This window comes from Mya arenaria, chromosome 2 (assembly GCF_026914265.1).
Source record: "Mya arenaria isolate MELC-2E11 chromosome 2, ASM2691426v1".
Taxonomy (NCBI): Eukaryota; Metazoa; Mollusca; class Bivalvia; order Myida; family Myidae; genus Mya; species Mya arenaria.
The window spans coordinates 59429469-59457168 of NC_069123.1; the positions used below are offsets into that span (position 1 = coordinate 59429469).

At 34.9% G+C, this 27700-nt stretch overlaps 2 protein-coding genes across 3 annotated transcripts; one reads left to right on the plus strand and one right to left on the minus strand.

Annotated features, from left to right (window-relative positions):
- The first annotated feature begins 155 nt into the window (after positions 1–155).
- LOC128209552 (lipoxygenase homology domain-containing protein 1-like) lies at positions 156–10956 on the plus strand. 2 transcript variants are annotated; one of them, XM_052913629.1, is made up of 12 exons: positions 156–525; positions 1555–1692; positions 1864–1931; positions 2343–2504; positions 2819–2974; positions 3384–3558; positions 3880–4130; positions 4533–4671; positions 5409–5474; positions 7029–7195; positions 7961–8047; positions 8858–10956. In XM_052913629.1, exons 1-12 carry the CDS (start codon positions 282–284, stop codon positions 9665–9667), a joined length of 2463 nt encoding a protein of 820 aa, XP_052769589.1. In that variant the 5' UTR covers positions 156–281; the 3' UTR covers positions 9668–10956. The 2 variants fall into 2 exon arrangements, with proteins under 2 accessions (XP_052769589.1, XP_052769598.1); XM_052913638.1 differs by lacking the exon at positions 5409–5474 and having other exon boundaries at positions 8858–10955.
- A 22-nt stretch (positions 10957–10978) lies between these two features.
- LOC128209566 (leucine-rich melanocyte differentiation-associated protein-like) lies at positions 10979–27052 on the minus strand. Its single transcript, XM_052913649.1, has 7 exons — positions 26940–27052; positions 22430–22530; positions 21764–21890; positions 20826–20965; positions 17163–17295; positions 16834–16912; positions 10979–15294 (listed from the first exon to the last, which is right to left on the minus strand). Exons 1-7 carry the CDS (start codon positions 27045–27047, stop codon positions 15215–15217), a joined length of 768 nt encoding a protein of 255 aa, XP_052769609.1. The 5' UTR covers positions 27048–27052; the 3' UTR covers positions 10979–15214.
- Between the last annotated feature and the right edge of the window lie 648 nt (positions 27053–27700).

Below are 27700 nucleotides of genomic sequence, written 5' to 3' on the forward strand. Positions count from 1 at the left end.
CAATGCTTAGCGTGAATATTGAACCAGTCACAATATCCGTTAAAGACCGAACGGAGTTGCGTTGAAATTTATTTCATCAAAGTGTTGCCTGCTCCCTTAATATGCTATTCTTATTTTTACGAGTATTTATTTTTCACTCACACCGCAAACGATTGTTTACAATGGTTACGAAAATAAACAGCCAATTTTGCATGTTTTAAATAATCTAGCACCCTTAATACAATCATCTACGTAATAAATATTAGTTGAAAGTCTAATAATTGTTTCTTTTGTTTCAAAAAATGTCTCTTGATTGCGTCGGCACGTGGCATTTACGTCCTACCCCAGCATTTTGTGAAGGCCGGGGTGATTTAAAGAAAACATGGACTGGACCTGTCAGTACTGAACTATATGGTAAAGGATTAACAGATTTGTGTGACAAAACCCATAACAATCTGCACAGACTGTCACAGCAGATGCAAAAGCTTGATCCATGCTTGGAATATGGAGTAAAACATTGGCACCCTACATCTCGGCCACAGTCAGGTAAGTAGTGCATATGGCTGAAAGAAAGATATATCCCTCATGCAGTGTGTGTGTGTACTAGAAACATTCACCTTGTTAGATAAGTTGGTAGGACACCATGCCTGTCTGTCCGAGATTATCAGCACCTCAAAGGTGCACTTTTCCTCCCTTCTAACACAAATTCGCACCACTATGAAGTTGTGCCATATATAGAGAAGTTACGCCACATAAAGATTATATAGTACATGTTATTACTGTCAAACTTTATGTGTAAGAACACAACGTACATTGGATAAAAGATTGTTTTTTAATGTTATTGATTAAGATTATCATTGTACATTATGATAAGGTATTTATGACACTCTACTTTTATGAATCTAAAACAATTAGTGGAGCCTGGTTTACTTTATTTAAATAATTCAGTTTTTAATATGTTAGCATGCATGGTATGATTAAATGTTTATTTCATATTATTACGTGTATTTATAGTGTATTATTTGATCACCAGTGCTATTTATGCTTGTAAATAAATATTATTGGATGCCTATTTTACTTCATTTCTCAACCCATTGTCAACAATCTTTTACACTTAATTATAAAATTATGTGAAAAGTTTTCTTTAATGTTCCACTGATAACAATATCACACCTTGATCACCTTTTTTATAGACTATTGCCTATAATTATAATTTTTTTAATCCATATGTGGGGTGACTTCACCGTATATGGTGCGACTTCGTAGTGGTGCGAGTTTGTGTTGGTACGACTTCTTCTGTTACCTTCTACTGACCTGGATTTGAGGTCCTTAAATGTTAATAATGAGGAGTAAAGTGTGCACCTGGTCAATAGAGATCCATGCTTTTTGTGGAGGTTTTCGATTTTGGCCCTGCAGTGAGCACACATTTCCTCCAAGTTCGGTTTACTTCAGGTAGTTATGTATGATGTTTTCTTTCTTGTGTGCTCCTAGAAATTTAAAAATTGCGAATATGCATTTGATATGTTGTATTTAAATTTGGACCGAAATAACTGCTTTGGTGTTTTTTTACCCCAGCTGTTTCAAAACCTGAGTCGATGAGAAAGCATGATCGATGCCGCAGTGTTGATGTTATGTTTACTGACAATAAGACTGCAGTCACATTGGGTGACCCTGCCACAGATGAACAGAGGGACACATATATCGATCCTCCAGGTAGAGTGTAAGAATATCGCAATGATAGTAAACAGAGGCTAGATGTTTCCTTTAAAATATTTTTGATCAGAAATTCAAGATCTATTTAACTAAATTTAATTCAGAATTTTAACAACATACTTCAAGAATAGGAATATAATATTAAGATTATTAATTTTATTATTTTTTCAGTGAAAAACACCTTCTGCTACCTCTGTACTACTCTTGAGGAGCATAAAAGGCACATGCTTTTGCACAAGGTAAGTTACTGTCCTAAAAGATTTTTTATAGATATTGATAAATGTGTCAGGTTGAACACTCATAAATAATGTATTACAGGTATTATGATTGCTGTGATAATCTAGGCACAATTATTTTGTAAAATGAATACTTTTAACCTTTATTGCTTTATCAATATTTTCATGTTTCGGTATCTTTGGTTGTTGTCTTGGTATATTGCAGGGCTTTGTTCCTTAAATGATAATTGTAAAACTTTTTGGCTGCTGGTGTTGTTCCTGTAGTTTTTCTGTATTAATATCAAAGAAATGTAAATAGTTTTCAATTACTTTTCATGAACATTGAGAAATGCTGCTCACCAGTGTATGCAAACATTTATAATCCTATCAATTTTTGTTTGCTACTTCTTATGCAGTCTTTCTCTATTGCTATAGCCAAAGAAGAAATACACTGGTCGTACGAAGATAGAGTACATCGCCCCAAGACCGAAGCAGAAACGAGTGGTGGAAGAAGATGACAAGGTCTTGCTGAAGGAGAGACTTTACAAGATTGAGGTGTTCACATCGGACAAGTGCAATGCTGGAACTAGTGCCAAGGTACATTCCAATATGTTTAAGATGAAAGATGAGTGTTACGCTAGTCATATCAGCGCAACATATGTACATGTAGAGTTTTATATGATATGTTAAGTTCTAATATATAATGAGAAAGTAATATGCATTAATGTAATGAGAATTTAGTTAGTAATATAATAGTTTGTTAAAATATTATTTGGATGTACTTATATTAAAAGCTGCTGTTATTAAGTTACATGTTCAATAGACACATAAAAGCATTCTGAGATATAAATTATATATATGTGCTCACCATACATACTGAACCTGTACTTTTGGGCTTATTTTAATTTCAGGTTTTTGTTGCAATCAAAGGAACCTTAAATGTTTTGCCTAAAACTCAATTGAAGAAAAATCAGGGATCTTCAAATTTCTGTTTCGTTAGAGCATCCAAAGAGGTCTTTCATATCAAAGGACCATTCCTAGGAAATCTACAGATTCTCTCCATTGAGGTATTTTATTTTTTTAAACTTACACACTGTTTACAAATCTCTGATGATCACTGAAGTACATTTGTAGGGATTTTTCACATTTAAATTTTCAATTCAAACTGAACATGCTGATTTTAGTACTTGACTGAATTCTGAAAGAAAAAAAACTTTTGAGGGTGAAAGTGTCACAATTAACTGCATCAACTAATTTCATTTATCAATTTAAATATGCACAAAGCTACTTAACATACATAAAAGAAGAACATTCAGGTATGACATCCCACTGAATAGTGTTTATAATGGCCACTACATCTAGTCCATATAATAGTATGTAAAAGAATATCATATAAATACGTTTTTTTGGTATGGCTATTCTTCCACTGTGGATGTAATATGAAAAAAATCTATCTTAATGCTATATTAATCCCAGCATGACGGTACACGCAAGAGTGAGGCCTGGCACTTGGAGAAGGTGCTCATCACGGATGTGAAAGCCATGAAGACATGGATATTCCACTGTGGGGAGTGGCTCTCACTGTTTGAGAAACCCCACTACAGCAACAGGGTGGACCTGGATGCTCAGGAACTAGAACATCCACCTACAGGTAGCTGAGAGGTGGAGGAGTTAACAGTTATATTATAGATTGGGGAAATGATTGGATTTATTTTATTGCAAATATGTGGGATATTCACTAGTGCTGATACTAGTATGTAACATCACCTTTTTCTTTGTTTACTTGATATGTATTTTATAATAATCAATTGATGATTTACAAAACTCTTATCAATCTTCCCAATATGAGGGGTTGCAATGTTTCTTTATACTTTTACAGTTGTCATGATATAAATTCATATAATGCAGAAGTGGACATGCTTTTAATACTATTAATTGATGAATTTCAAATTTTTGAGTCACAAAATTTCAGAATACGCAATAGAAGTGTATACTGCAAACAAAAAGATGGCAGGGACTGACTCCAGCATTTTCATCACACTGTTCGGCCAGTATGGGACCAGCAAAAAAATTCTTCTGAAAGATACAACATCAGACAAAAAACTGTTTGAAAAGGGCAGCATCGATAAATTTGCTTTCCGTATGAATGGGATTGGGGAACTTAAGAAGATCAAAATAGAGCATGATGGGAAAGGATTTGCTGCGGGATGGTATCTGGATAAGGTTACTATGTTTGATTGTAAAATATATGATTCATGGACTTTGAAAATTCGATGTAAGACGCCTAACCACCCTGATAAAAATATTAATAAATGATAAACCAATGGAGAGATTTACTAGTCACATGATAACCATGGACATTCAAATGCACAGGACTTGAATTCAAGGGATTCTTTTGTTAAATAAAGTAAAAATTATCGAGGAATTTCTTAGCAATAGCCAAATGAAAAGATGATGAGACAATTATAATGGGGTTATTTCAGGATTTAGTTTTTTGACATCATTCTAGCATTTTGTAATGATTCTTGTTTTAATGTGACATCAGAAGAGTGGAAATCATCTAACGGCACTAGGTGGAATACAGACAAATGTATGTATGTGATATGTATTTCTGACTTTTAACAGATAATAATCCGTGACAGTGAGAGGCCAAAAGACACTTACTACTTCATGTACGGAGGTTGGATTGCTGAGGATGAGGGTGATGGCAGACTATGGCGGGAAATACCTGCCAAGAAAAAACTACCCAAGGAATTACACTCAGGTAGAGAAACTTAAAATAATATCTATGTTTTGTATATATATATTTAGTTTTATGCCATTTTAATACCAAATATTTTTTTCTATGGTGTATTTGTACTCATTCTTGTATAGAATTTTAAAATTAAAAGTATTTTGTAATATTGAGCTTTAATATTGAGCTTTTTAACCAATAACAATGTTGCAATATAGCTGTTTTTACATTCTATTGTCTTATAGCTAGGACTTAACAATTAACTGATACTATTTTACCCACAGATAGATATTTAAAAGCTATTATAGGAGTTGTGTAGCCATGTCCCATCAATTTCTATATACTGAAAACACATGTCGTAATGACATGTAGTATGTAGATTTCCACCTACACTGGCGAAATTGTATAAGTTGTTGATTATCATGGGAAATAGTGCACCTGCAATTTCTGTAACATTTCATGGCCTAAAAAAAGTTATGTCCCTTGAATTGGTAAAATATGGTCTTAAAATTGTTCAGACTGATATAACAGTCAGGCATAATGTTGGTCAGTTTTGCAATCCACAAGCTAGCCTTGTTAATATCAAATCACAACTGTTCCTGTGTCCAGGTGGCGCTTAAGGTTTTTCATTACTTATCTGATAGCCTTAGTTGATTTTGGAATACTAACTTTTTTCCATATATCTATACAATAGTGTATACATGTATGTTTGTTTATAATCTACTGTATAATATTTATTTTGGAATTGAATTCATAATTCACAAAAGGAAGGAAAGCAAGAAAACAACAAAGGCATGAAAACACACCTGAACATTCTCACAAAGCTGAGAAAGGTAACAAAACATGGTTCAGGGCAGGAATGTTATGATTATTTTGCATGACTTGCACTAGTGGTTGGAACATCAGCATGTACATTAAAACCTGAATTGATTCAGGGATTGGATGAATCTTAAATATAATTAAATCTTAAAATTGCTATTTTGACTGGCAATAATACGAAATCAGTTTGTTCTGATCAGAAGCACACCATTTTGACATGATCCAATAGACACTATACTATGGGGCACAGTAAGGTCATAATTCAATTATACTTACTACCAAAGATAACACCACATCAATCTCTGGTAGAGATTATTGGCAAGTTTGTGCATATGGGCATAATGGTGGCAAGAAGGGCTGGGGCATGTGTTAGTTTTATATCACAATACTCCACATCATAATTTTAAAAAAAACCCTCAAACTCTACGGATATATAACAAAATCGCACTACTCTCGGTTTATTTTATTTCTAACAAAATTTTGTCTTCTTATTCTATTTTTAGACAAGCATGGTAAGATTATATAATCTGTCTTAAGTTACTGTAACCCACATTTCACTAACAACTTCAGTTCATTTGCATGTTTATCATTTAATTGATTTCAGGTTATTTTTATTTTAAAAGCCTTTCATTTCATAGAAGCTTGTAGATGTTTGCAGAATCTAGAAAATCATTGCTGAGATATGGCTAGTAATAAAATGAACAAACTCAAAAACACAATACTGTTGAAACATTGCTCTTTATATATTTGTCTTAAGATTTTGACGTGAATTTTTCGCTACATAAATAAGAGTGAAAATGTTCAACTTAGTGAAAATTTAAACAACAAATACTTTATATACCCTCTATTTTTCATCAAATTTATGCTTTTAATATTTGTATCATTCCTTTTTGAATTAAACGAAGAAAAAACACATAAACAAATCAACACGTTGACCATTTTCACCAAGATGCTTTATAAAGATGCTGTTGTCTGTTTACATTTAAATTGTACATGTTGTAAACATGGGCATGTCCGGAAAATAAGTGACAGAAGGTTGACATTAATTATCCAGTATATAAATGAGATAAATACCAATGCTACCATTTAAGCCCTTTTAGTATTCATATTTCTGAAAAACCAAACTGAGGCTAACATGACTCTGGTAACTTATCTCTGTTTCCCATCTCCTAAATACATGTCTTAACAGTTATTTTCCACGACCTGGTACAGTTTTGTTCAAAGTTCTGTACAGTAGTCTCTCAGATCTGGACCCACAATGTTTTCAGATGTCTATTATGTGTGCCTTATTATATCCATGTGAAGAATTTGGTTGCTTCTTTTTTCAAAATAAATTCCTTAAGATTGCCTTGGTTAAATGATTTTTATTCCTTCTATAAAAGAGTACAAAAAATGTCTGTTAACAAGGTTACTTACAGGTTGGATTAAAAATAGCAAAGCTTACTTGTAATTGACTTGTGCCAAAAATGCTTTTTTGACAGCAAATGTTCAGTTTACTTGAATATTAACACATTCATTGTAAAACATTACATTATAGGTCACAAATTCACATAATCTGCCATCTTTAGGTACAGACACAAAATACGTAATCTCTGCAAAGACCGGGGACATACGGTATGCTGGGACAGATGCGAACGTCTTCATTCAGATGGTCGGAGAGAAGGGAAAGACCAAACAACTCCCCATTGACAACCCCAAAAACAATTTTGAGAGAAATATGACAGATATTTTTGAGGTAATTTGATTGTCCAATCAATACCCAGAGATATCACATGCTCATTATTTGACTAGAACACGTGGATTTGTTTGTAAGCAGTTGATAAAAGAAATGAAAATTTTGTTATTCCTTTGTAATTAACATTTAACAAGTAGGGAATTCGACCCTCACTCCACCCTGTCACTGGTTGGATGTTGTTTGTCAGAGGTGGTCAAAGTAATTCATGGGATTTTCCGACCATATGTTATTATTTATAGACTGAATTGAATCCCTTTATTGGTTGGTTGAATGGTTGAGTGATCAACAGAATCATGTCAATTGGCATAACAGGGCCGTAGCTAGCCCTCTATTCATGTGGATTCATAATTGTGCAAGGGAGGGCCCGGGGGCAAGACCCCTCGTAATTTTTTGAAAACAATGGTGCAATCTGACGCATTCTGGGCGTTCTGGGGTGCTTTATTTAGTACTGGAAAATGGAGTTTTTGGATTATGTAGTAAAGTACGCATACTGCAACTTTGGCTGATTTGTTTTTTGTCAGAATCAGCCGCTTACTCGCGTATAGGCAGCTACACGCCTGCATAAGATGTAAATAAAACTGGAGCTTACCATAATAGCACCACTATAAAGATACTTATGTCATTTTTTATTTTTTTTAATTCAAGATACGCCATCCAAAAATTCAAAGTAACAGTTCTTAAGTACAATTAATGATATATTACATTTTTGGCTAATATAAATTATAATGGAAAAATTATTTTGAAGTGTTTTTTTATCTATTTCAGGTTAATGCAGTGAATGTTGGAAAACTACAGCACATAATTATTGGCCATGACAACGCAAACCCTGGTGCTGGCTGGTTCTTAGAAAAGGTAATGGAATTTCATCACTAGAGTATTACTGTTTGAGAATTTTTCGGGGTATGAGCCTAGGACAAATAGTTGCAAATTTTATTGGAAGAAATCTCCACATTTGTATTAAAAGTTAAAACAAGATCAAAGTTTCAGGCCTTGCTATACTTTATCTCTAGCAACATCTATACCAACACCAGTACCAAGATTCATTTCAATCCCTTGAATGTTTTTTAGTAAGGGCCAGTTACAGGTTTTGTATTTTGACTTTTTGCGGGAATAGTGGCATACGGTAACTCAGAGAAATGGGCTCTGCAATACAAGTGTGTTTTGTTTCTGGCAACATTTTAACCAAGTTTCTTTTAAATATTTTAACTGTTTTTTTTTAAGGTCAAAGTTTTTGAACACCCTCGCTGCAACGGTGACACTGAAGGCTACCTTGACATTTTTAAAATAAAAATACAGACAGGCTTAAACATAGTTTAAGATGCACACTTATTCTCAAATTAATATTTTCCATAAATGCATTATTTAGTAGGTAGTTACAGGTTTATCACTCAAACATTATGTTTGTTATACATGTGTACCAGTATGTATTGATTTTAAATATGAGTGTCACTTTAATGGGTACATTTGTTAGATTATATCCCAACACTTAGAAAATGGTCCTTCTGCATATAAAGTCCTCAGCGTCAAGTTGGTGTCCATGTGCGGGGTTATTATTACTCATACTCAATGCTAGCCCAACTTGTATATGCATTTCAAGTTATTACTGATTCATGAATATAAAATTTGTATCTAATCTACTACATTACTTAAAAATTTCCACAGGTTACAATCAGACGGTACATTCCAAAAGATGAAGTGAAGGAGAGACTGAAGAAAATGAGGAAGAAGGAACGAAATGAGCAGAAAAACAAACAAGCAAGAAAGGCACGAGGTCGGGGAGACTTAGACGGTGAGGATGATGACGTGTCTAGCAGTGATGAGGAAAGTTATGAAAAAGGGAAAAGGAGACAATCTGTAAGACATGATGATGAGCATAAGTATAAACCAGATAAGATTGATTCTAAAAAACGCAAAGACATGAAACATAAAACAGACCCTGATAAAAAGGATAAGAAAAGTAAGAACGATAAGAAAAAAGACTTATTTTCTGTCCAAAGCTCCAGTTCCGAGAACTCCTCTGAGTCAGATTCGGAATCTGACAGAGACTTAAAAACCTCTAAACGCCCTGGATCTGCTCTCAGGAGACCCGGATCAGCAGCAAGCAGCTTTCGACCTAGATCAGCTATGCGTAGACAACAATCGACAATCAATGAACTAGAAGAAAGTGATAAGAATGATAAAAAGAAAAGCAAGTCTCGCAGAGCAAGCTCAGCAAGCAGCGAACGAGATAGAAGAGACTCGACCTCTAGCAGGAGATTAAGCACAAGTGCTTCAGGTCTACGACAAGCAGAGGAGGACAGAAGAAGAGGTCGCAAAGGTCATGAAAATGATGATCAGGAAGATGCAAGGATTCCGCTGTACGAGGAATGTGTGTTTATGTGCAACCGCTGGTTGGCGCAGGATGAGGATGATGGATTGTTTGTTAGGGAACTTAAAGTGTCCTCTTCCGAAACATACTACAAAGACAATTAAGTATTAGTCTGAGACGAATAGCTAACAATCAAACTAGATTTCAAACCAGCTCCTGTAAATTGATTCAATTCAGATCTAATGGTTATATCAAATGATTCAACAGCTATTGTGATTTAATCCAGCAAGATTTTGTAGTGAAAAACAAAATTTTAAACACAACATTCACACACCAAACCCTCTATTTAGTGACCGTCCAATTCCAAGATTGTATTTCATTTTTTTCGTCATACACATTAATTTTCATTTTGTATAATACACAAACGTAAGCTAGTCAATCATTAGATTACAATATACTCAAGAGATAGTATTTTTGTAATATACTCAGTAGCACAGTTGACTCTAAGCTAGATACTCAAGCAACTAAGCACATTTAAAGTCTTTTGAACCATTTCTTAGGTGTCTTTTTAAATATATTTCATCACGTAGAATCAAAAGTGATCAGTCCTCTTTCTCTTCCAGATTTCTTTTTTCAAGGACTTTATATTTATTTTTCATATTTGAAATATTGGATACTAGTACAATGTTGAAGATATGGTAGATTTGTGTTGTATTGTTTGTTGAGTTTTAGTAGTTTTAGTTGGTCCAATTAAACTGTTAAGTAAAAAGTAATATTTTTGCAGTTAACTGAGCTCTGTCATATTCTATATAATTTTCTATACTCTCAAAATGAACATTTTTTTATGGTCTGAGTGATTAGTTTATGCTCTGTTTACTTTAAGGGTGTAATGAAAAATCAGAAAATGTAGTCAAACAAAAACTATATTAAATTGTTGCCCTAAACTATGGTTTGTTTGAAGAATAATTAATTTATTAAAACTGTTAATGGGACATAGAATATATCAGTTGACAAATAACTATATATTACGGTATGTTTTAAAAATGCTCATACAATCGTTCAAATGATACTTGCACTTCACTGTAGATTGCAGTTTCATATAGTCTATGTTGTTACCTGTGTAGTTTTATATTGCCGAAGTCGGCACATGTGAAGTTTTATTTTGCCTATGCAGTTTTATATTGCCTTAGACGACAAAAGAGCAGATTTATATTGAAAATGTTGATACATGTGAAGTTAATTGTACTCAATCTACTCATGAAGGTGTGACATACTTCATGCACATAATATCTTCATGCTTACTGGTACTTGATATGTCTAAATGTTTATGGAGATCAATATAATCATAAATTGCTAGACATACCTTTCCTTACATCATTGTTTAGATTTTATGAGACAAATGTAAAATTGTTGTTGTTATAGTTACAATTTGTTATATCGGTAGTAAAATGAAATTATGAAATAAAAAAAAGAAATAGACATTGTAGTTTTAATGTTTTCATCCAATTGCAGAAATAATAAGTACAGCAAAGAATACATTGAAGAAACACAGAATTTAAAGTATCAATAACAAAGCATTTCTGTTTTCATCAGCTGATGCCAAAATGTTGTCATATTAATTGCCAAACAATATTTTTGTATCAACTTTAAAAACTGCAGCAACAAATTTTCAAACACACATGACATATATGTATGTTGCCAAAAGTTAGCCAAAAATCTTACTTTTAAACAAGATACTAAGTTCTGAATCACTACTACAGTTCTTTTATACATGCTGTATAAGATCATTGCAGGAAATAGCCATTAAACTTCAAAAGGCGCTATATGACCTAGTACTGTCATTGACAATGATAGTGACCAGTTACATATATTATAAAAAAAAATGCTAATATATTCAGTAGAATATTTCACTTAAATTGAGCAAATACCTATAATATTAGGCAATGTTCTTTTTTTTATTCTGCAAAATGTAGTGAGTTTTAATCTTAAGACTCTGGATAATGATGAAAATAAACATACAACATTTTAGCTTTCTGACAAATTTTTTTTTTAAAAAATTTGCACATAGTTTTCTTTATATCTGTAAGTAAACTTGCACATCCACGTCTATATGCAGATATGAAAATAATGAAAATATGAGTATAAAATATGTACCATAAAACCCATTTACACTGTTTCTGAAAACATATCACAGAATTGCATGCTGCAAAAATACTTTAAAATATAAGGTATTCTTAAGTCACTGTAAGATGCCATATCTTGCTTGTGATGCATTTTGGCATATTTTACACTAAACTAGACTAGTTAGTATATTTGAATTGAAAAGGTTACATCTTCGTGAAAGCCACGCAACTACTGTATCCTGTTGACTAAGAAATGGTGTTAATAATTTTTTTCAAGCTTCTGTGCCACTTTAGAAACTATGAAATGAAGTGCTCTTGTCATGTTTATTGTTTATTTCAAACTGGTTTTACTAAGTATAAGCCCTTTTCTGAGTTTTATTCAAAGCATCAAGACTGTGAACGGCATCAACAAACTAGATGATATAAATTTTCATTGATTTTTATCGCAATACTTGCAGGGTAGTGGCTTGCATGAAAATACAAGAGCTGTCGTAAGACAGCGTGCTCGACTATGCCGCTTTGACTTTGATTTCCCATTATGAAAATGTGGTTAAGAATATACAGATATGCCTTTCAAAAGATATTGAAAAAAAAAAAAAAAAAAAATAGTAGTAATTCAAGGGCCATAATTTGTATTTAGGGTTAAAATTGAGTTATGTTTCTTGTTGTAAGATGGTCATCAATAATTTTGAATTTTAATAAGTGCATTGAATGAAAGGTATAGATGTTTTTTTTATTAAAATCCCAACTTGCCTTAAACTTTAACTTGCCCTAAAACTTTAACCTAAGTCAATCAGGGGTCATAACTTGTATTAAGAATAATATGGAGTTATGTAACCTCATTGGGTGATGGTCCTGAACAACTGTATGAAGTATTAAATCAATTGAACGAAGGGTATAGAAGTATATAAATATCCTAACCTGCCCTAAAACTTTAACCTAAGTTCCATAGTCAATCGGGAGCCATAATATGTGTAAACGATAATATGGAGTTATCCAACCTCATCATGTGATGGCCCTGAACAACTGTGTGAAGTATTTAGTCAATTGAATGAAGGGTATTGGACTTATAAGTGAAAATCCCAACTTGCCCTTAAACTTTAACTGGACACCGACGCCGACGCTGGGGCGAGTAGTATAGCCCTCCTTTTTCTTCGAATAGTCGAGCTAATAATAAAATTAAAAAAATGGCCATAACTTTTAAATAATACAATCACAAGTTATGTTACTTGATTGTCTATTTCACCCGCATATGCGGACAAAGTTTTAAATCAATTCAAAGAGTGGCTATGAGCTATGTGTACAATAAATGCTTCATACAAAACTTCAACTAAGCTGCAATGTCCTCCTTTTTTAGTATATAATTGTGTAGAATAAAAAAGCACTACTGATTTTACAATGTGCAAAGATATATATGACAAAATGACTATCACTAAGGTCTAATACATCAGTATATATATAGAGACAATACAAAAAAGTCAAACTGTACAGCAATTTTCATATATACATGTATATATATATGTAGTAAAAAGGAAATATATTTGTATAACATTACATTTAGTGTTACTATTATATTAACAAGAGGGCCATGATGGCCCTAAATCGCTCACCTGAGTAAAAGAGTTTAAACTTTGTAATCAATAAAGCTTGATATTTGTTCTCAAAGAATATTGAAAAACATACTGGTCAAACATGTTGCCTGGATAATCACTGACAGGACTTGTCACAGTTGCCTACACACTGACAGGACTTGTCACAGTTTCCTGCACACTGACGATTGAATGCACACTGACAGGACTTGATGATTGACTGCACACTGACAGAATTTGTTTCTCATACCTGCACACTGACAGGACATTGTTCAGTTGCCTGCACACTGAAAGGACTTGATAATTGACTGCACACTGACAGCACTTGGTACAGATACCTGCACACTGACAGGACTTTTTTTCAGTTACCTGCACACTGACAGGACTTTGTTCAATTGCCTGCACACTGACAGGACTTCTTTCAATTGCCTGCACACTGACAAAACTATGTTAAATTGCTTGCACACTGAAATAACTTTTAGTATAGATACACAAACAACAAACAGTGCACCATCCAATAAAATCAATAAACTGCCTTAAGCTCTAAAAATCAAATATCAGAACACAATCAGCACCTTCCACTAATATTATCGCTGTTTCCATCTTGGTCAACATCATCTTCATTCAAGTGTTAAGAATCAAAATGTTCTTCATATATAAAGGCTTATTCACTATCCACACAGAAGATAAGATTGTAGCTTAGAATAATCTATATGAAGTTTACAATAATCTACTTAAGTTCAATGGAAAAGTCTGATTATTAAATTTATCATTAAGTAAAAATGATTTGAATCTATGAACCGAAAAAAATGACCAATAATTGCCTTAGAAGTGACTATTTTGAAGACTTAATAAAATTTAAAATCTATTCCCTTGTTACTAATAATAGAAAGTAGTGGAATCTCCACAAAAAGGGAGCCCAAATAGCAAGACTTGCTGCCCTTGCTTCAAGAGTAAACTTTAGACAACTATCAGATTTTAACATTTTGGCCATTTTGTTGTTGTTGATCAATTGTGACCCCTTGTTGTTTTTTTGTAGAGGGTCACCCAAGGAAGCTTCCTGTAAAGTTAAATTGATGTTGGACTGGTAGTTTCAGAGATGTTTTTTTAAAGCAAAGCAGGAAGTCAGCCATTTTGTTGTTGTTGCTGTTGTTGCTGATAAATCATGACCCCCTTGTTGTATTTTTGTAGAGGGTCACCAAAGGAAGCTTCCTGTAAAGTTTCATTGAATTTGGAGTGGTAGTTTCAGAGAAGTTTTTTTAAGCAAAACAGGAAGTCAACCATTTTGTTGTTGTTGTTGATAAATCATGACCACTTGTTGTATTTTTGTAGAGGGTCACCCAAGGAAGCTTCCTGTGAAGTTTCATTGAATTTGGCCTGGTAGTTTCAGAGGAGATGTTTTTTAAGCAATTGTTGACGGACGGACGGATGGACTTACGGACGGATGCCGGACAAAGACCGATCACAATAGCTGACCTTGAGCACTTTGTGCTCTGGTGAGCTAAAAACAGTGTCTGTCATGTTATAACCACCCCAATAAAAGCAAAAACCGAAGACCTTGCAGAATATACCCTGTTTCCATGACATCATCTTGGTCCGTAGAAGCATATTGCCCTACTTTATAGTGCTTTGTATAGCTTTCATTAACAGTTTGCACTTGCACTTTATACACAAAACAAAAGGAATAAAATGATGACACATGTTCTCCTAATTTGGAATAACAACACATCTGATCAATCATTTTCTTCTATTTGATGATTCAACACAGGCATGACTAAACACACAATGTTCTAATCTCATAATTACAAAATCTTCACTGAAATGAATCTACTTGTATCCTTGCATCCATGTATCAATCTTCTCTCTATTGTAGCACATACTCATTTTCTAGTTGTGCCATTTATGTAAGATTTACAGATGGTTCATTCTCCTTGTTCTTAATATATAATAATGTTGTTTGCCCTGTAATTTTAAAAAAAAGCTGTTGTCACAGGTTTGATCAGAGATCATTATTGCGTATAAATCTGTTTCCTTCAGAATGTTTCCCATAGTACACATACTTGCTTTTACCAAATGTACCTGAAACAGAGACATTTGAAAAGTTATATGTAAAGATCACTTTGATTCCTTTCCATTTAAAAGGACAATGTCAGAAAGGTTTTCCGTTTGGTTTTGACTTACTTTTTCAACAGCTTGTGAACTGAAACTATTACCTATACACTATCCATTTAGACACCTTGTGAAATTACAATTTTGTTCATTTTTATCATTCAAAACATTTATGAGTCACATCATAGTACTTTTCCCCGAAGTCAGGCATGGTTTAAACAAGAGGCCCAAAAGGGCCTATGCTCTACTGGCATGGCTTTTGTGGTCATATCAATCCAGAGCATGTATGTATGGGTAAAAGGCAACAGACATATGGTTTATGTTTTGTGTTTGGCTTACCTGAAAACGTAGCATGTTCAACATCTGAGCCAAGAAAGTATTGTAAGCAGATTAGTTCCATGAACTATTTTAATATGTGCCAAGTAAAAGTCATCTGACAAAAAAAAAATGCTTTCAAAACTGTACTCATAGTAAAAATTTCTGTAGTTTTAAAAGTTAAAAAAAGTTGGTCAAAAGGTCAAAGTCAAGGGCATCCTAGGACAACATTGATCAATTTGAACAAACATTCACAATCAATTGTGCTGAGATGGATGCACGAACACACAAAAAGATTTTCAAACCTTTCCAGATTTATGTTTACCAAACCTGTTAACCCTGGGTGTGGCCAGTAATGACACCAGGTGCATAACTTAAACATTCACAACCAATTTTGTTAAGATGAATGTGCAAACTACAGAACTTAAAGCTAAAAAATGGCCTTTGGGCTTTCAACAAGAACAAGGCAGAGTATTTCACAAAATCAGCTGCAGAAGCAAAAGGCAAATTGTCTCTCAAAATCCTAGACTTGCAAATTGTCTCCCTTAACTCTAGACTTGAATTTACATGTACATGTAAACTTGGCTAAAAGTAGAATTCGCTCATGCAGACCTGGCTAAAAATAGAAAGGATTTCTTTGAAACTTTCATGGCCCATAATCTAGGCATTCATGGGCGGATCTTGCTGGTTTTCGAAAGGAACCAAGCTCTAATTGATATCTAGATACTGTACAAGTTTCATCGAGATACAATAAAAACTGAAGACTGTATCATGTTCACAACCAATTGTTTACACAATAGCATTTTTTTATACTATCAAGGGCCATAATCTAGGCATGCATGGGCGGATCTGGCTGGTTTTCGAAAAGGAACCCAGCTCTAATGGATATCTAGATACTGTACAAGTTTCATCAAGATACAATCAAAACTGAAGACTGTATCGTGTTCACAAGCAATTGTTTACAGACGCAGGGACGCACGGACGCACGGATGCACATACTACGTACACATTACCATCGCATAAGCTCTTCTGGCCTTTGGCCAGTAGAGCTAAAAACAACAACTGTTGAACTACAAATAAATAAAACTACAATAATTCTGTCAACCAAGAACACATATTGACCAAAATTTTATTTTGGATGAAAACTGCTGGCATATGACACATGGTTAAAAAAGAATAACACTATGAACTCACTCAAATGGTCATCAGAACTGCGGGCGTTCTGTGGAAGAGGGGTATACTGGGTTGGTGAAGGGGGTGACTCTTCAGGGGCCTTAAATATACAGCAACATTGTAAGGATGCAGTACAAAGCTTAGCAGTATTTTTTCCCCCCATAAAATTGCTATTTTATAGAAACTTTCTAAGCAAAAGAATTATTGTAAATTAAGCATGTTTTACAAACTTATGACATTAAATATTTTGAATTTGACTGAATTCATTTGACAGTTAATTTGTCGAACGAAATAATGGTGTTTTTATACTTGAATGCACAACATTTCAACAGCGTGTAAAACAACCATACTTTTGAGGTGTCTTCTGGTCCCCGCACGACACACATAAATGGGCCAACACGGTTGGCCTCTTTGAGATCTGCTGCTGTCACCTGTGTTGAGTCCAGAAACTTCAGCGTGGGTAATCTGTACAGCACATAGTACCTGAAGGGGAAGGAACAATCGGACCTTATAGTACATAACAGAAGTACATGCAAGCAGGTCTATGACATTGGGAATTATGCCATTAAACCACAACCGATCTCCAAAGCTATGGCATTCCTTTCAAAAAACAATTTATAATTCCATGGTTTGATCAAACCAGCTTAGGAAGTGATTGGTTGAAAAGGAAGTCATTGGTAGCTATGGATGCAGGTAGTTGCTAAGGCAATTGGTTCTTAAGGAAGTCATTAGTTCATAAGAAAGTTGTAGGGTGGAATTAATGAATGAGTTGGTAAAGAAGGCAATGGTTGCAAAAGAAAGTCCTTTGTTGCTAAGTAAATTAATTGTCACTAAGTAAGTCAATCCTAAGGTCATACAACAAGGAGGTCATTGGTTGCTAAGGAAGTGGTTGCAAAAAATCAATGGATGTTAAGGAGTTTATTGGTTGAAAGGGAAGAAAGTGGATGCTTAATAAGTAAGTGGTTGATATGAAGTCATTGGTTGCTAAGAAAATCATTGGCTTCTTATTTAGTCTTTTGTTGCTAAGGAAGTCATTGGTAGTTTATAAGTAAGTGATTAATAAGGAAGTCACTGGTTGATAAGGAAGCCAGTTGCTTAGGTAGTCACTTGTTGCTATGGAAATTGTTGGTTGCTTAGTAAGTAAGTGGCTGATTAGGAAGTCATAAGCTGTTGCTAAGAAAGAAACTGGTTATGAAGAATTATTGGTTGCTCAGGAAACCATGGGTTCCTAAGGTAATCATTGGTTGCTGAGGAAGTCATTGGTTGCATTTGATGTAGGTAGTTACAAACCACTACATGAGACTACATACAAATTAAAATGATCTGGGCTTGCAATTTCAGAGTTTTTCAAAGATTATTTCTATACTGGTATATAGCAAACCTTGAACACCTGGGATGTGGCCAGCTTTAACCTCGGACATTATTTGAACAATTTTAGTGAAAGCCACTACAAAAGACTTTGTACCAAATATCAATTGTCTGGGCCATGCTGTTTCAAAGAAGATTTTAAAATTTTAAGATATAAGTATATAGAAAACCTGGGCCCCCCTATTAAGCCAGGCCAGTGCAACCCCATGAACATAATTTGTACAATCTAGGTAAAGGGCCACTACCAAATATCAAGATCTTGGGTTTCAGAGAAGAAGATTTTCAAAGATATTACTAAAAAATATATAGAATTATAGTCATATAGTGAAAACTAGCCAAGGCAAAGTTTTAAACGAACAAACATGCCTTGAATGAATTTGATAAAAGACAACTGTAAAAACATTTCTGTGAATTTATTTTGAAATATTACCAATTTCTGAGCGAACAATTTTCAAATGTTTTCCTTTTAGTTGCCTTGGCAAGCAGAGTTATACATGGAACAATTCTATTTTAATAAATCCTGGAAAGAACCAACCAATGAATAATCTTGTGGAATTTGGTTGCAATTGACATAGTGGTTAAAGACAAGTTGTTCAAAGAAAAATGTTAATGATGGACGACGGACAGTCATATATCACAATCGTGCATTTTGTGTTCAGGTGAGCTAAAAACACCATTTTATGACCAAGATTATAGTATTTCACACTGACAATGAAGGTGACAATGACAACGAAATAATGGGATCCATCCCAAGGTCATACAAAAAGCCCCCATACACACCTATATCTCTGATCCATGCCAAGGTCATACAACAGGCCCCTAAACACACCTATTACTCTGATCCATCCCAAGGTCATAGAACAGGCCCCCATACACACCTATATCTCTGAAACATGCCAAGGTCATAGAACAGGCCCCAATACACACCTATATCTCTGATCCATCCCAAGGTCATACAACAGGGCCCCATACACACCCATATCTCTGATCCATCCTAAGGTCATACAACAGGCCCCCATACACACCTATATCTCTGATCCATCCCAAGGTCATACAACAAGCCCCCATACACACGACACCTATATATCTGAAACATGCCAAGGTCATACATCAGTCCCCCATACACACCAATATCTCTGATCCATCCCAAGGTCATACAACAGGCCCCCATACAAACCTATATCTCTGATCCATTCCAAGGTCATATAACAGTCCCCCATACACACCTTTATCTCTGATCCATCCCAAAGTCATAAGACAGTCCCCCATACACACCGATATATCTGATCCATGTCAAGGTCAAACAACAGTCGCACATACACACGACACCTATATCTCTGATCCATGCCAAAGTCATACAACAGTCACACATTCACACCTATATCTCTGATCCACGCCAAGGTCATACAACAGGCCACCCCAAACACACCCATATCTCTGATCCATCCCAAGGGCATTCAACAGTCCCCCATACGCACCTATATCTCTGATCCATGCCAAGGTCATACAACAGGCCCCCATATACACCGATATATCTGATCCATGCCAAGGTCATATAACAGGCCCCATATGCATCGATATATCTGATCCATCCCAAGGTCATACAACAGTCACCCATACACATATATATCTCTAATCCATCCCAAGGTCATACAACAGTCACCCATACCTCTGATCTATCCCAAGGTCATACAACAGTCGCACATACAAACCTATACCTCTGATCCAACCCAAGGCCAGACAACTGGCCCCCATACAAACCTTTATCTCTGTTCCATGCCAAGGTCATACAACAGGCCACCCCAAACACACCTTTACCTCTGATCCATCCCAAGGTCATACAACAGGCCCCCATACACACCTATATCTCTGATCCATCCCAAGGTCATACAACAGGCCTCCAAACACACCTATATCTCTGATCCCTCCCAAGGTCATACAAAAAGCCCCTTATTACACCTATATCTCTCATTCATCCCAAGGTCATACAATAGTCCCCCATACACACCTAAATCTCTGATTCACCCCAAGGTCATACAAAAGTCCCCCATACACACCTATATCTCTGATTCACCCCAATGTCATACAATAGTCCCCCATACACATCTAAATCTCTGATTCACCCCAAGGTCATACAAAAGTCCCCCATACACACCTAAATCTCTGATTCACCCCAAGGTCATACAAAAGTCCCCCATACACACCTATATCTCTGGTTCACCCCAATGTCATACAATAGTCCTCCATACACACCTAAATCTCTGATTCACCCCAAGGTCATACAATAGTCCCCCATACACACCTATATGTCTGATTCATCCCAAGGTCATACAATAGTCCCCCATACACACCTATATGTCTGATTCACCCCAAGGTCATACAATAGTCCCCCATACACACCTATATGTCTGATTCATCCCAAGGTCATACAATAGTCCCCCATACACACCTATATGTCTGATTCACCCCAAGGTCATACAACAGGCCCCCATACACACCTAAATGTCTGATTCATCCCAAGGTCATACAACAGGCCCCCATACACACCTATATGTCTGATTCATCCCAAGGTCATACAACAGGCCCCCATACACACCCATATGTCTGATTCATCCCAAGGTCATACACTAGTCCCCCATACACACCTATATCTCTGGTAGTCTTCTTCATCTTTCTCCATTGAAGACAGCTGATTTGGGCAGGCTGAGTTACCAAGCAGGCTCAAATACTTCAGTCGCGGAAACTTGACCTTTATGTCTTCTAACAAGTGGTCCAAGTCTGTCAACTGAATGCAAAAATATTTACTATGACAACAGTAACAATTACTTATGCTTTGTCTGTATTAGTTTGATTTTATCTGAAAGTATTTTTTGCATAAGCATCTTGGGATAACAAATAAGAAATAACATTATCACACTTCAAAACACAAATATTTAGATATTAGTACAGATTAAAACAATATCTGCTTAAGTTAAATAAAGTCTGTGTTGATAATTTATAGAGATCTTGCATACTGTTAAGTTTGTAAACCTTGTAACCTGGGATTGTGAGTGTTCTTTGCATGTGTTTAGTATGAGTGTACCGGTACTTTATATTTCTTAAGTGTGAGTGTTCTTTGTATTTTTTTTGTGTGAGTGTATTTTATACTTTGTAGGTGTGAGTGTTCATTGTATTTGTTTAGTGTGAGTGCACTTCATATTTCTTAAGCAAGAGTGTTCTTTGTATTTGTTGAGTGTGAGTGTAATTTATACTTCTGCAATGTGAGTGTTCTTTATATCTGTTGAGTGCGAGAGTATTTTTCACTTCTTCAGTGTGAGTGTTCTTTGTATTTGTTGAGCGTGAGTGTACTTCATCCTTCTCGAGTGTGAGTGTTCTTTATATACTTTAAAGTGTGAGTGTTCCTTGTATTTGTTTAGTGTGAGTGTACTTTATACTTCTTAAGTGGGAGAGTTGTTTGTATTCATTGACAGATAAATGTTAGGTTGTAAAAGTGTACATTGATTTTGCTCAGTGTAAGCAGTGTGCATGTACCTTGCATTTTAGAATGTAGACTGACCTAGTCATATTTTGAGTGTGAGTATACCTTGTTTTTGTTGAGTGTGAGTGTGTGTAGATTGTCCAGCCGGGGAAAGATGGTAGTGTCCCCAAGAGTGTTGTTGTCCAGCACCAGCTCCTCCAGGTGACAAAACTCCTCCAGACCATCCACACAGCTAAAACGGAGAATAATTATTCTTATTATTATCATTATTATTATTTTTATTATAATTACTTTCTAACAATCTTTAATATAGTAATATTGCTTAAAGGTTTTTGTCTTGGTCATCACAGCAGTTACACAGTAAGACCTGTCCCAGTTTGTTCTGCGACTTGCAGCATGACAAGTCGCAAGATATTGACTGATTTGTCTTACTATTGCACAAGATTATCTACAATTGTCAAGAACCAGTAGCATGACTGAATTACAAACTTGTTGCGACTTATTACAACTGGTCATCAATCAATATCTAAAATTATTATACACATTTTTTCAACTACCGGGTACATGTTTGTTTAAAGACTGATACACCAAAACTTCTTCAAATTTTTGCCATGCTATAAACTAATAATTCCAAACTTTGTCAGTTGGCATGTTTAAGAGGCCAAGTAACTCCTTAATTGAAAAAATTATTTCACAGACTGTATATTGTTCAGATTAATTCTATGTACTAGTATATGGCTTTAGCAAAGTTTATTGGCCAGTTGTGTTTACCTGATGTTATTGAAGCTCAGATCTAATCTTCGTGTGACTTTTGAGTAGTCATCTATCAACTTCTGAGGTATAGATTCTACTTCATTTCCTATAAATGATAACTGAAAAGAGAATTAAACTTGCCTGGATAATCACTGACAGGACTTGTCACAGTTGCCTGCACACTGACAGGACTTGTCACAGTTTCCTGCACACTGACAAGATTTTGTTCAGTTGCCTGCACACTGACAGGACTTGATGATTGACTGCACACTGACAAAATTTTATTATCATACCTACACACTGACAGGACTTTGTTCAGTTGCCTGCACACTGACATGACTTGATAATTGACTGCACACTGACAGCTCTTGGTACAGATACCTGCACACTGACAGGACTTATTTCAGTTGCCTGCACACTGACAGGACTTTGTTCAATTGCCTGCACACCGACAGGACGTTGTTCAATTGCCTGCACACTGACAAAACTATGTAAAATTGCTTGCACACTAAAAGAACTTTTAGTATAGATACACAAACAGTGCACAACCCAATAAAATCAATAAACTGCCTTAAGCTCTAAAAATCAAATATCAGAACACATTGAACTAATATTATCACATCTTCCATCTAGGACAAAATCACCTTCCTTCTAATGTTCATAATATTTTTTTCCTTATATAAGTTGTAAGTAAATAACACTATCCACACAGAAGATAAGAGTGTAGCTTAGAATAATCTACATGAATATTACAATAATCTACATAAAGATCAATGGAAAAGTCTCATTATTAAATTTAAAATTAAGTAAAAATGAAATTTCTTCCAAAGAATAAATTGTATAATAATTATTTGAATCTATGAACCTAAAAACAGAACAATAATTACCTTAGAAGTGACTACATGTATGTTGAAGACTTAATAAAATATAAAATCTATTCCCTTGTTACTAAAAATAGAAAGTAGTGGAATCTCCAACAAAAAGGGAGACCATATAGCAAGACTTGCTGCCCTTGCTTCAAGAGTAAACTTTACATAACTATCAGATTTTAACAAAATGTATTTATAATGACCTTGTAACCGAAGGGGTGAGGCCAATTTTCCTCCAGGGGCAAAACTTGAATAAACATGGTAGATAACCAATAGACAATGTTACCCACCAAATATTTAAGCACTAGGCCTCATAGTATTAAATCTTGCCAAATAAAGTTTTGTAATTTTTCCTTTAGGTTGCCATGGCAACCAGAGTTCTGCATGGAATTCATTTCTTTGAACAATTTTGAAAAAGCACCAACCAAGGATCACTCCTATGAAGTTTCATTAAAATTGTCCAAGAGGTTTGGGAGTAGATGATGATTATAACAAATTGTTGACACTTTTCCTTTAGGTTGCCATGGCAACCAGAGGTCTGCATGAAATTAATTTTTTTTAACACTTTTGAAAAAGCACCAACCAAGGATCATTCCTATATAGTTTCATTAAAATTGTCCTAGAGGTTTAGGAGAAGATTATGATTATAACAAATTGTTGACACTTTTCCTTTAGGTTGCCATGGCAACCAGAGTTCTGCATGGAATTCATTTCTTTGAACACTTTTGAAAAAGCACCAACAAAGGATTATTCCTATGAAGTTTCATTAAAATTGTCCAAGGGGTTTAGGAGAAGATGATGATAATAACCAATTGTTGACGCTTTTCCTTTAGGTTGCCATGGCAACCAGAGGTCTGCATGGAATTCATTTCTTTGAACAGCTTTGAAAAAGCACCAACCAAGGATCATTCCTATGAAGTTTCATTAAAATTGTCCAAGAGGTTTAGGAGTAGATAATGATTATAACAAATTGTTGACACTTTTCCTTCAGGTTGCCATGGCAACAAGAATTCTGCATGGAATTCATTTCCTTGAGCACTTTTGAAAAAGCACCAACAAAGAATCATTCCTATGAAGTTTCATCAAAATTGTCCAATTGGTTTAGGAAAAGAAGATGATTATAACCAATTGTTGACGTCGAACGCCGGACGCCAGATGACAGACGACGGACGACAGACGCCGGACATAGACCGATCACAATAGCTTACCTTGAGCACTTTGTGCTCAGGTGAGCTAAAAAGCAATTCATTTATTCTGGCCGCTATTTATCAAATGATTTCCTTGACAACTTAAAATTATACACTTGCGCTGTAGAGTTCCTGTATGATTCAATAATTTGGGTTGTGTTAACTATTACTTTTACTGTTGTCACTTCAGTCATAATTGGTAATAAGATAATGAAATATCTTGTTTGAAACGTGCCAGGAGATAACATACTCAGGTAAATATCAACAGCTGATCAGTACAGTGCAGCAGCCTCTCTTGTTCTAATTTGATAACATCAAGAATGTAAGTGAGCAAAAATGGATGAAAGTGCTATTTGTTTTGATGTCATTTAACAGTCACCCATCTGACCACAATTATGCAAAAGTCAACATTGTACTTAAAGCAACACAATTATTGAGTATGGAGAGTATACATTGAATAAGATAAATCATAATGTTATCTAAAAAATAAAAATATATATATTTAATGCATTGTGTCATCATCATGAAAACAACATGTACTTACATGAAAATGATACAATGCATATACACAAGGCTATTTGGATTAATAAACAATTATGTAAGATATATACAGCTCGCTAAACACAAAAATCATAGCCATATTTAAGAATGACCCAGCCCCTGAACCAGCCCCCAGTCAATTTTTCTACATGTATCTTTTTCATTAATGTACCATATTTTCAGTGGTTTCATTTTATTCCCACTATAGGTTCTAAATACAAAGAATTGATCTAGTCCAATTGTTTTGTCCAAAATAAAAGCATAGTTATTTGACACTAAAGCAAAATTTCAACCCTTCAACCGAGTGTGCATAAAAGGCATCAACAGAGTGCCAATTATCAGATAACATTTCTACTTTGTGATTCAGCACTAGACTTGATTTCTATGAATAAGTTATCTTTATGTCATTTTCTAATGCACCAGTCAGTTGTAACTACAGCCCTCCTAGGTCTAGGGGTATACCAGGGACAGGAGGGGAAATGGGCCGTGTTTGTACCTTCCAGGTGGCCTGGCAGTGCCGAGTGAATGCCATGGGGTTTAATTTTGTGCTGAAAATAGCAGGGAATGGGCCTTACCTCGTGTGTGCGTGGTTACAATTGACTGGTGCATAACTCTGACTAGCAAAACTATTCATTTTTAATAGGCTTTGACAGCGCACAATTCTTAACTGCAATAAGAGAACAATTAGTATTTAATTGTGTTTGGTAGAAAGAAGAAAAAAAACTCTGGCAGGAGTTGGCCCTCCCACTCACACCCCATATAACATATTGACACCAATATAAAGAAAGTCTGCATCATAGGAGTTCCTTAAATTTTGCCCGCGCATAAAAAAACACTAGTCCATATAAACAGCACACTTCAGAGTCTTTGACCATTTTTAATTTGGCAAATCTATGCGTCCCACTTGTTGTTTTCCTAGCCAAGAATGACAGATCCCAGCGCTAAGTATATTGAGCGGAAAGATAACGGGCACCTGCTAGATGTTTTCAAAATGGCGATGCTTTATTGACATTTATGTCGCTCTAAATTAAACTAATTATTGGTGTTTCACTAAACACTTAAGTGTAATAAGTAAAAGGTATTGGCTAGAAAATAAAGTTGAACTTTTGTGCTTTTATTTAACAGTTAAGTGTTTAGTGTTGTGGAGTTAAGTTGTAGAATACACATTACACTGGTATGGATCAGTCGACTTGTGGCCTTTAAGGAACAAAATGAATATCCAAATGTTAAAACAGTTCCCTATACGTGCATTGTTGTGGCTAAAAAACACACATTAGTTGGAATATAATATCAGCCAACAAAAAACGTATCATAACATGCGACGTTAAACAAACAAGCCCAACAGATCCCTTCAGGGAAAAGCATGCTCGACCCTGAAGGGGTCTGCTGGTCTTTATATACAGTAAATTCTCAATCCACACAGAACCCGGGCTTTGCTAATTTGCATATTACCAATCAAGTTAACATACATACTATGAACGTACTTCCGTTTAAACGGAATGTGATATACTATGAACACACATCCGCAGCATACAACACACATCCGCAGCATACAGCGGACCGTTACAGTATAAAGATGTTTTATAATCTATCAGATGCATAATATTAGCTGCTGATGCTATTAAGTCAGCTTATTTAGTATGACAAAGCTTATTTTAAAGAACAAACATAAAGAATAACAAAATGTAAAAACACATACATGTACATCTGTAGTTCTGGCTTCCATAACTTTAATGTTGATATTTATTTTTTTGATGTTTACAACACATTAAACATCCAAAAAGGTAATATATAACGTGTTCGCTGGAGTTCTTTAGCTAGTACATCGGTACAGAAAAATCACGTCGTTCAAAATTCAAGGAAGTTAATAATTGTATCAAAAACAGAGTTTATACAAATAAATCACGGTGAGCAATGTACAAATGTTTATACCTGTCCGTCTTGAAACCCCTCCCATGCACTGTCGTCTACAATTGATGTAGATAAATCCACATTTTCCATGTCTTCATCATTTTGACTACTGTTTTGGTTGTCCGCCATTTTAGTTGATACCACGTGACAGTCACATGACAATAAATCAAGGGTCGTCTCAAAATATGTGTTACTGTATAAATCATTTCACGACGGATTTCATTGATTTCTAAATAAATAATTTATTTAGAAATAATGTAGTTCCATATCCTGAAACACTTCAAGAGTCTGGTGCTTTTCGGAACAAAACAAACACAACTAAAATTATATTAAAAGAAGAACCACAATCATGTTTTCCTCTTCACTGAGTCGACCCTTAGTTTGACACGTTTTGCACGTGGAAACGTAATTGTTGGCTGACCACTAGCAATAGGTAAAGTACAACTTAAATCTTACTATTTTTTACAATTAAAAATATCGGTGATAATTATGCTTTTAAAGAGTCTTTCTTTAAATTTGTTCTATTCTAACCCTATTATTGCTTTGAGTTGAAGTGTTCCATTAAAGCTGGAAGTAGGATTTGTAATGGGTCCTAGTTCTGGCTTCCATAACTTTAATGTTGATATTTTTTTTTTTGATGTTTCCAACACATTAAACATCCAAAAAGGTAATATATAACGTGTTCGCTGAAGTTCTTTAGCTAAATGGGTCCCAGATTTAAAACATCCACTACAAAAGTTTTCATTTTAACTATTTTAAATCAAAATAGAATTGAAAGTCAT